Source organism: Heterocephalus glaber, unplaced genomic scaffold, assembly GCF_053883595.1.
Source record: "Heterocephalus glaber isolate CG9 unplaced genomic scaffold, H.glaber_assembly_v1.0 deba00000896, whole genome shotgun sequence".
NCBI classification, from domain to species: Eukaryota; Metazoa; Chordata; class Mammalia; order Rodentia; family Bathyergidae; genus Heterocephalus; species Heterocephalus glaber.
The window spans coordinates 8,760,619-8,771,529 of NW_028258170.1; the positions used below are offsets into that span (position 1 = coordinate 8,760,619).

Sequence of the window (10,911 nt, forward strand, 5' to 3'; positions counted from 1 at the left end):
GGAAGGAAAGGTCTAAAGGAGCAGGGAAAGTGGGAGGGGTAGGGGAAAGGAAAAAAGGGAAAAGAAAAAATATGAGAAAAGGAAAAAAAATGGAAACAAAGTCTTTGCAGATAGGGAAGGGTGGAGGGGGTGAAGGGAGGGCAGGGGAAGGGGAAAAAATAAGAACCAAGGTACATCATGTAAAGGTACAAGATCCCAATGATGAGTGTAACTGTATTGTATACCTAAAATGTACCAATAAAGTTAATGGGAAAAAATAAAAAATAGAAAAAAAATGTTAAAAAGATTTTGGTTGAAGAATTATTTTACAATACAGATCTGCTCAAGTCAGCTCCCTTGCTCAGTGACCTAGTGAAATATAGGCTAACTTCACTCTTGGTCACTGGGCCCTCCCAGTGTGATCCCCACTCCCCATAGCCCTTCTGCCATTGCAGGCACTGTCCAGTCACAGTGTGTACCTGCTCTCCAGGTGCTTCCTTCTCCAAACTCCTCTCTCTGCTCAGACTGCCCTGTCCTCTTCTCACTTTTGAAATAGAAATTGTGCTGCTAGTTGAAATTCATTTCTCCTCCCCTGAATCCATCCCCATGTTCTACAACAAGAGGGATGCATTCCTTCATTGCCTTAGTCCCCCACAGAGTTTTCTATGATGAGTGTACCCTAAAAACTGGCACTTTCAACTTAACCTGTTGTGAACTGGCATCAAACAGAATTACAACATCACACTATGGTTGCAAAATTTATTTTGCTCCCCTTGAGAGTTTATCATATTTATCTCCACAGATGAGTCCTTCAATATCGGGTTGAAGTTTGAAATTGCATTTGAAGTCCGTCCCAGGAGCAGTTCTGGAACCCTTGTCCATGGCCACAGTGTCAATGGGGAGTACCTAAACGTTCACATGAAAAATGGGCAGGTAGTGTCTTTAAAAAATCAACAGTATGTTTCATCTAACCTGATCAAAAGCAGATTTGTTTCACAGAACTATATCATCAATCTTTCTAAGTGGAAAAATAGGTAAGCTGTAACATGAAATTTAAATATGGGCAGTAGTTGGATTCATGTTCGTATGTTGGGAGTTAATTTGATTCAATAAAAGTCATAGAAATAAGGTAAAGCTAGCAAAAAAAGATCACCAGTAACAACATGAATAGTTTAACAAAAGAATTAGAGTAAGTATATCCAATTATCAAACTCAATAAATACAAAAACGTTTATCTTTATAAATGTTTATGAGATATATGTATTCCCAAATATTAGAAATAAAAAATATATTATAATTAAAGCAATTTACTCTAAAATATTACTAAGGAATATTTCTGAAAGTATTCAACTAAATATTCATGAAAAGGCTGGTTTTTATTATGCCTCAGACTTACACCTGAATTTTATTTGGGTTCTAATATATTCTCTTAACCCTGCAACAATAAAACTTCCATGGTATTTACATTACTGTGTGTCATGTGCTATTCTAAATGCTTGACATGGATTAACTCATTTTGTCCTCCAGTATCTCTAGGATAGGTAACATCATCACTCTGATTTTATAAATGTGAAAACGGAAGCAAAAATAAGATAAATTGGAGCCCGTCAGCCTGGCTTCAGTGTCTGTGCTCTTCACCAATATGTAACATGCTTTATATAACACAGTCTATCTTTAGAAATCAAAAGAATCTTGTTATATTTCCTATCATTCTTCTCTCCTGCTCTTCTCTCCAGTATGATTATTTTGTTCTGGCAGGAGTATACCCAGCATAAAGTGTTTCTATTACCTACCAAAGATTGACCCCTTGTGTTCAAACTGCAAAGCTAATCATGTGTGTCTATTTGTCTAAAAATATTGCTTTTCTCTGTGGACTTTTGTTAAAGTATTGCTTTGTTGTGGTAAATTATTTTAAAAATTCAAAAATTAAACTAAATTTTTAATGTGGCCTGTTATTTGCAGGTCACAGTGAAAATCAACAATGGCATCAGAGACTTTTCTACCTCAGTAACACCCAAGCAGAGTCTCTGCGACAGCAGATGGCACAGAATCACAGGTAGGAAATTCTGAGCATGCTTGGTTTCTTTACAAAGGTGAGCCTGGGGCGTGGGGTGTAGCTCAGTAGTCACGTGTTTGCTAGGGTATACAAAGCCGTGGGTCTGCTCCACTGCAATGCAAGTAAAAATCAACAACAAAAGGTGGGCCTGCATGCCCACAGGGGACAGTGGCCGGGGTAACAGAACGGTAGCTTCTGTGACAGGAGAAGGGACAGTCCACACGGAGCCAAACAGAGAGAAGCAAGTGCTATTGTACTCAAGCGGGTACTGGATCCACATGTGATTTACAGCTGTGATGGTACCAGGCCAGTGTCAGTAGTAGTTTATATTAATGTGTAGCTGATATAGCAAAAAAAGTTGTATTGAGTATCCTAAAAATTCTCCCTTTAGAAGGAAACTGTTACAGTGATTGCTGCATTAGACACTGTCACACATTATTCATTTTTTCCATTGATATAAAAGAATTTTATAGGGGCTGGGGATTTAGCTCAGTGGTGCCACCGCCTGCCTCACAAACACAAGGTCCCGAGTTCGATCCCCGGTACCAAAAAAATTGATATAAAAGAAAGTGCAGGGTTTTATTCTGGAATAAATAAAAGCCATTTTGTTAAAAATTAGTCTCTTTTACATAAAAAGTAATCAGTTCAGTGTGAGTCACAGCTAGTCTTTGCCTGTATTTCAGTTATCAGAGACTCAAATGTGGTTCAGTTGGATGTTGACTCTGAAGTGAATCATGTGGTTGGACCCCTGAATCCAAAGCCAGTTGATCTCAGGGAGCCTGTGTTTGTTGGAGGTGTTCCAGGTAAGTGCTCCCTAACAGGGACAAGTTTGCAAATCTACAGTAAATTCTCACAACTGTTATTGTGTCAGAGCCATGCGTTTTCATAATTCACCTAATAACTCAAGGGATTTTCTATACAATGTTCTTTTGTAGAAAAAGCACACAGAAAATTTTGACTTTTTATCCAAGTATCCTATCAAAGTAATACATAAGGACCAGCATTCTAGCCAGTAGGTATTACTCCCATTTTGCCATATTTGCTTATTTTTTAATCTCTTCCTTTTACATATCCTCCATACATACACAGTAAAACACTATCTTTACCACAAAGAAAACTTAATACTGCTTTATGAGCTTACAACCTAGAGAAAAATAAAGTTTCTGATAATAGGAAAGAAGACACAGTCTCCCAGGCGCAGACCATACATAACTGGGTCCTATATATGGCATTCCCCAAGAGAATGCATTCCTAGGTTGAGGACAATTACGGAGCCCTCCCATGATTATCTTAAACCTCTAGAGGAGGGACTATGTCTTTATGTTGAATGTCATTGTTTTTACCCATTTCACTGACTTGGTAAAACTGAAGGCTACAGCTCAGGAGAGAAATACAAAAGGAATATGTAAACTTTTGCATCTGGTACAATTTGGTGGAGCTTTTAACAACCTCCTAATTAGATTGATTTGGACTGTCCTATGTAAAGGCAGCCAGTGTTTTCATTAAGAGAATGAGAAAGCACAGATAAGAGTAAGAATCACATCTTGGGTCTTTCCAAAACAGCAGCAAGGGAGTACTGCTCTCTTTTTAGTGTAAGTTTTCCCCATACAAGTATTAACAACGATAGTAACGCAGGGGCCAAAAGAAATATCTGAGACCTTCAAAAAGTAATCCTTCCTCTCTTTCACTTCCCCCACCACTCCATTGCTATTCCCCAGTCCTCTCCTGGTGCTCCTGGCTTTGGTTCTGAAAAAGATTCTGGCACAGGCCACAGTGCACTTCATGCAGGCACAGGGTGGAAAATGTCTCACATCAGTTCTTACATTCAGCACACTGCTCCCAATATCGTTTTACATATTGCACGGGTTCCCAGAGGTCCACTGAATCAAATTTAGCACAGCATGCAGGATCCTGGGTCATCTGTTTCCTCCTGCCTCTGGATCTCCCCAAACCTTCTGGGACTTGAAGTTCCTTCAGTGTTCAGTGGTGTTTTCTTTGTTTCAGGCCTTTCTTTGCATGATCGCACAGGCTTCAATTTCTGGAAAATATTGTTCTCTTTTTCCCTGTAATACCTTTTCAAGGAACAACTTTTCCTACTCCTCACCTACCTAATTCCATATTGACAGTCAGGACTTAGCTCTGAATTTCACTTATACTTTCAGGTTCCCCTAGGATGTATATGCATACTTTTGTAGTGCTTATCACCAAATATTGTAGAAGCTAAAGAGTAAACTCCTTGAAGACAAGGAACATGACTTACTCAGCACTTATTGTCTACTAAGCACTGTGCTAAGCTTCAGCATATGGAGACAAAACAAGCGTGGCCCTCCCTCAAAGAAGTTACAGTATTTGCTCTTCTCTTTTCACCAAAATTACTTAGCACTTAATTCAAACAAATGTTTTTATTTGATGTTTGTATTTGTTTTTAGTCTGATCCTAGTCTCACACACTGCTGTCATTAACCTCCATAGACTGGGTGGGCAAGATGTACCTATAACCAAATTCAGCCTTTATGAAACATACAATGAATACAAATTTTAGGGACTGAATGAGCACACAATAGCTAGCAAGCTAGGGAAGCCTAACTACCAGCCCACTGCACCAGTGCAGCTTGTAATTCCATCTAGGAATCATGCCCAAAAGCCTAGAACAAAAGCAACTATAATGTGAGATGAATGTAATTCATTATATTATTTTGAGCTATTCAAGATTAATTCCAGGAAAATCACATTAGAAACAAAGGCATTTAAGAAGGATAACTAAACAAATTGGGTGTAAGTACAACCCCTATATACCTGAATTCTCTTAGAACCCCAGCCACACTTACCACTCAGAACTGTTATTTCTATCACTAAAAGGCTAATCCATAAAGTTCATTGAGCTACCATACCAAAAGATGTTAGCTTTACTGTATGATAATTTAAAAATCAGGGGCCGGGGATTTAGCTCAGTGGCACTGCACCTGCCTGGCAAGCTCAGGGTCCTGAGTTCAATCTCCAGTACCAGAAAAAAGAAAATCAGGATGTAACATTAGAAAAAATGTCTAAATTAATGGAGCTCACACATTGGTCTAATTGTACATTTTTCCATGAAAAGCCTGTATTATTTTATATATAATCAAGCCTTCAACTGGGAAACAGTCTCTCTTAAAAATCACATGTTGCTTTTATTAATCAATCACTTATGGTCCCTGGAGCCATTTTCTGTCACTACCTATAATTTATGTGATGAATTTTGCAGGTGATAATTGCTATATGAATTTTTTCCTGCAGCTGATTTCCTCCATGAACCAAAGGGTGGAAAGCTTGGCAGAATGAACACCTATGTTCACAATCTAGTCTCCAATGTGGGCAGAAGTATGAGGTGTTCCCACTCCTCATGGTCTTTGCTAGTCACTCATTTATTTTTATTCTTACAATGACACACACTGAGCAGGCTTGAAGAACATACATAGTCAAACTAATCTAGAGACAAATAAAGGAAATTGATCTGTCAGCCCTTCCCAAATCTAAAACTTGATCATTATTATTCTAAAACAAAAATGCTATTTCTACAGTTTCTCTTCAGTACACACCTTCTCAGTTCTACTCTGTGTTCCTTGGAAGATTACAGCTGCAGAATGGTGTTTAATTTGCTGTCTTATTTTATGTTCTTTCCTGAGTTATTGCTTCTGATTTCCATCTTTTCTCAGTTACTGCTCACATAGCTGTTTGTACATAATAAACTTTTGACTAAATAGATTTTAATTTCATGATATTTCTAAGCTCCCTAATTGCTTTAAATTACATTGCTTCTATCATCCCAACGCATTTAATTGTGTCTGTACAATTAATACATATAAGGCTTCTTCTAGATGTCTAATTAAGATAAAGGAAGAACATTCCCCTGGCATACCACAGGGCACCTGTGCTCACACGAAGACATAGACCAGTTATCACTACCCTATTTATAGTTTTAAACCCTGAGCTCAGAAAAATTATATTTTATTTTAACTCATTATTTTCTCATTATATCCTGTGAGTCTGGCAAAAATCTGAAGACTTAAGGGTAAAGGGTAATGATATGATTAAAGAGAAACATTAACCATGTCCAAAAATAATCTAGAAGCTAAAAATTCATTTTTCTTCTCAGCAAAGCACAGAAAATAAGTGAGGCCCAGGAGAAATTAACTCTAAAAAACATAGGTAAATTATGAAAATTCACTGCTGAGGCTCTACATATAAGTGGTAAATTTCAGCTTTGGAAGACTGCTGCAATATACACAGAAATTTGATCATGAAAACATGGCAAAACATGAAGATTAGAATATGTTCACATTACTTAAAAAGCAGAGGATATTCCTGAGCGAGAACTACCACTGTTTGGCATTGACAGTATGCAGTCATTTTGATGATGTGAATGATTACCATGCACATTTAGTAGAAGATAGTATTTGGGCTTGGAAACGGCTCCGTTGCGATTTTTACTTTCATTTCTTTCTCTTCAGCGTCTCTGCTGACACCACGCTTGGCCCCCAGCAAACCCTTCACAGGCTGCATCCGCCACTTCGTGATTGACGGGCGTCCAGTGAGCTTCAATAAAGCAGCCTTGGTCAGCGGCGCTGTTAGCATCAATTCCTGCCCCGCAGCCTGAATGAAGCAAGGCGGTGCACTGCCTGGACAGCTCTTCCGGGCACTGAATAAGAGCCGGGTAGAGGGACGGCAGCGCCTCCTTGTGGTGGAAGCTCTCTTCCACATAAAAGGGACTTGGGTTCATCAGGGACTCGCGTTCTCACTGGCTCTCTTAACTTGGACCCAAAGTGTCTGCAGTGGGCGGCAATCGAATGAGGGGGAAACTAACTTGTATTGATTCAGTGCACCTATACGTTCTGCCAGTGAAACTGCTGTGTCTGTTTCCAATAAAATAAAAAGGAATTCTAAAACACTGGCACACATTTTTAAAGTTCAGTTACATACTCAGATTCTTCCTTCAGGGGATGAAAACTTTCAATTAATTTGAAAATATCTTTGTCCTAAACTACCTTTTTGTATTTTGAAAAGACTTACTAATTTACTAATTTATATATAATCTAAAATTAGATGACATCTATTTTTATCAGTTTTTGATACATCAGTATAACAAGAGTATTTGAAGTTTATACCAACAGTCATCAAGGTTATTAGAGTTCATAAAAATTATCAGAAAAGTGCCAGTATAACTTAATTTTTTGCAACTAAGAACAAAGGAATCAAACTACTAATTCCTTGAATGAAAATAAAATTGTACTTGAAGGGAAGCTCCTATAAGGTATTATTATTATTATTATTACTATTATTATGAGTATAGGAATCACCAAGACCATTATAACAAAGAAAAGCAAAATCATAAAATTTAACTGAAAATCATGAATGTCTTATTAAATGATTTTCTGGAGTAGGGGTATACCTCCGTGACAGAGCATTCACTGGGCATGAACAAGGCCCTAGGTTCAATCCCCAAGACCACCACCACCACCAAAAAAGTCATTCTCCTACATACCAGCAGCAGTATAACTGGTCTTATTTCTAAAATTTTATATTTTTCCTAGTATCCATATTAATAAATGCTAGACAAAGAAAAATAAACTTAAATACTGTAGATGGTAGAATATTAAAATATGGAAAATGAAATAAAAGAATTATATGTGAGATAATAAACTCTAAAGAAAAAATGTGAGAAAATAGGCCTTGATATCAGCAGGACTGAATATAAATGAATAACTACTGAGGGGATATGGCATAAAATATTTTGAGGAATTATCAAAGAAAATGAAACAACCTAACAATCTATTGCCTAGAAAGGGGTGCGTGTGTGCGTGTGTGTGTGTGTGTGTGTGTGTGTGTTTATATGTATTTATACCCCCTTCTATCTTTCAATTTTAGGTGATAATGTTGAGACCATTAAAATAGTTGATAGCTATTCATACAGGACTTACTAAGTGTCAGCCACCATGAGAAGCTCAAGTTGATTATTATTTCATTATTTTGTCATGGTAATCCTGTGAGGGAACATTGCAGCTCAGGTATTTTGTCTGCTGGGCCAGACATCTCGACCTAGGAGCCAGGATTCAAAGCCAGGCTCCCTGCCTCCCTGGGCACCCTGATGGTCCCTTGCTTCCTTGCCTCAGAAGACTGCCTGCCTCAGGCAGACCCTCCTGAGCACTAACATGGGAGCCACAGACCCAAATGCCCACAGACAGAGAGGCTCCTGCACAGGGGAGTGAAGTGGGCGGGTCCCACAGGGAAGACCAAGAGGGCACTTGCTGTCAGCTCAGCCAGTTGGCACCATGAAAGAACTCAAGCCCAGAAGGGCCAGAGCTTCCAAAAGAAGGTGGAAACGTAAAATTGCCCAATTTGAAATAGCCTGAGTTTTCAGTCAATAATTAAAGCACCAACCACCACAAAGGGAAAATATATGCAGACCAAACAAAACCCTCCAAGAGGCATATCTGGATTCCACCCTAAAGACTCTGAATCGAAGAGTTTGGGGCCATAACTGAAGTTTTCAAAACACTATGAACCCTCACGATGTTTCCTCCATCAGATCCAAGTAGTTGGAAATGGCTCTACCATAACCAACTACTTTCTTTTTCAAAAAATTGTCCTGGGACATCCCAGAGGGCTACTTGGTCCCCTCATTCTCAGCAGGGACACAAAGTAAACTACATCAGCCAAGTTGCAGAGCTGTCTGAACTTCCAGCAGCCCCAGGAGGCATGTGGCCAAAATACATAAAATCTCTTCTAACTTCTCCCCAGTTTCCTAGGCCACCTCTTTGCAGTTAGTACTGCACATTTTTATTGGTCACAATGGACTGTCTCCTGAGCCACACACATCATAAAATCAACACAATGACCCTCCCAAACTGAATTTACCATTTATAAGAGCTGGAATCTGTTATCAGATGAAATCTCCTCCTCCCAGCTTTTAAGGGGAAGACAGTAGGATTTTCTGTTAAATGAGCACAGCATATGAGTACACCATATAGAGAAATATGAGTTAAGTGCTCACAGTAATTTTGAACAAATTCTCTGCCAGTTCAAAGTCACTTCAAGATGACTTGTATGGAAGAGAAGCCCTACTTGAGCGCATGCCCCAGCTCCCATCTTGTGGCCATAACTAATTGGACAAGAAGGGCATCATTCTATAGCAGCAGTGGCGAACCCATGGCACACGAGCCACGGCAGGCTGTTTGTATCATTGAGAGCTCTAAAATGTTGGCATCCCTGTTCTATAGCTTCCCAGTAAAGAAACATCCCACTACCTGGTGTGAAAGGATAAGAATGAACAAGTGGGTATTTTCTCTTGAACATTTGAATTGGGAAACATAAAACAATCAAGCACTTAGCAGTAGAAGCTAATGCCATATGAATATATGACTTTAAATGTTTTCCACACACATTTACAGAGATATATTAAAAGAAATAAAAGACCAAAATCCTGGCATTTCCATTTTGTAAACCTAGGATGGTACATCTACCTATCCTCTGTCCAATAATAATCATCTCAGATCTCAGCCAAGAACTAGAGGAGGAATCTCAAAAAAACACTGGAATATATTTTTTCTGGTCCCTTATTTTCTTGTATTGAACACAACACCAAAGGGTATCAAGAGAAACTTTCTTGCTAGGTCCATAAAACAGTAAATATACTACATTTTATTCACCAAATTGTGAAGTGTGGAGCCTATCAATTCTCTTTCGGGACTACTATATTATCAGCAGTACATAATCACAATGCTTCTAACACAATGAACACACACACACAGCTTATGTAAAGAGTCCAGAGAGGCAATTGAAGGAAGCACTACCCAAAAACGTAAGCTACATAAACTTTTGCCTGTGTTATTCACAGATGTGCTGCATGTGCCTAGAATAGTGTCTGGCATGAAGGTATATGATCAATAAGTATTTATTGAATGAATTTGAGGAAAGCAGGGTTTCCATAATGGCTATTACTCACACTTCATCTCCTAAGACACAATCATTTTGCAAAGTTCCTGGGAGTCAAAAAAGAAGGAAAAACAACATTTCATCTACACTTGGGTTTTACCGAGACCTAGACATCTTTGACTTACCTGTGGGAGTTAGGGAGAAGACTGAAGGAACAGTGACACAGCCCATCCAGACAGACAAGAAATACTCCCTCAAGTCTTTGACAGCCTGTCAAGTTATAAAATGTAGGGAGAAGTTTGGCTGCCCTGCACAAGCCCACCAATTTTATGAAACTCACAGCAGCAGAGAACACCATTCCCAGAAGAGACTGATAAGAGGACAGGGTGGGTGAGCAGTGGGCAGAAAAGAATGAGGGAATACAGCCTGATAAATTGCAGAACCATGGGAAAGAGAATCACAAACAAAGGGAATGCACAGTGACACTACCAGGCACTTGACTCTGTAGCACAAGAATTTCTAAAGTATGATGATAATGGCTGCTCAGGATTAAGTCGCTCACTGAGCCAGCTACAACATACTGACCTTACAATGAGCTAATCCAACAACATCGACAGAATATATTTTCAAAAGACCGTGGCTAAAGACTTTTGATTAAGGAGCTGATGTCAGCCTGGAGAATGGCTATGAAAGCACCATGCTGTAGTTTTCCTGGACCTGGAATATTTCCTAACACAAGGTGGTTACCCAAGGAATAGAAGGGAAATATTGATTATAAATAATTTCAAGATGATTGGCTGGGACCAGAGGTACAAATGATAATGGGACATCACTTCTAGAGAAATGGGAGTTCTAACACTGCCTTGACCTCATTATCAATAAATTTAACCAATAATCTGAGCTCCCAGGTGGAAGCAGTTTAAATCCTTTGCAGATTAACCACAACTAATTTTGGGGTACTCTTCCAAA

The 10,911-nt window shown here is 38.9% G+C and overlaps 1 protein-coding gene across 2 annotated transcripts in view; it reads left to right on the top strand.

The window, feature by feature from the left end:
- Window positions 1–7,419, top strand: part of Lama4 (laminin subunit alpha 4) — a 149,643-nt gene extending 142,224 nt beyond the window's left edge. For both annotated transcript variants that reach the window (XM_087207925.1, XM_087207926.1), the window contains exons 35-38: window positions 782–912; window positions 1,942–2,035; window positions 2,719–2,838; window positions 6,522–7,419. In XM_087207925.1, the coding sequence (XP_087064051.1) occupies window positions 782–912; window positions 1,942–2,035; window positions 2,719–2,838; window positions 6,522–6,667 (491 nt within the window). In that variant the 3' untranslated portion in view covers window positions 6,668–7,419. The remainder of the gene's footprint in view (window positions 1–781; window positions 913–1,941; window positions 2,036–2,718; window positions 2,839–6,521) is intronic.
- Window positions 7,420–10,911: the final 3,492 nt, after the last annotated feature.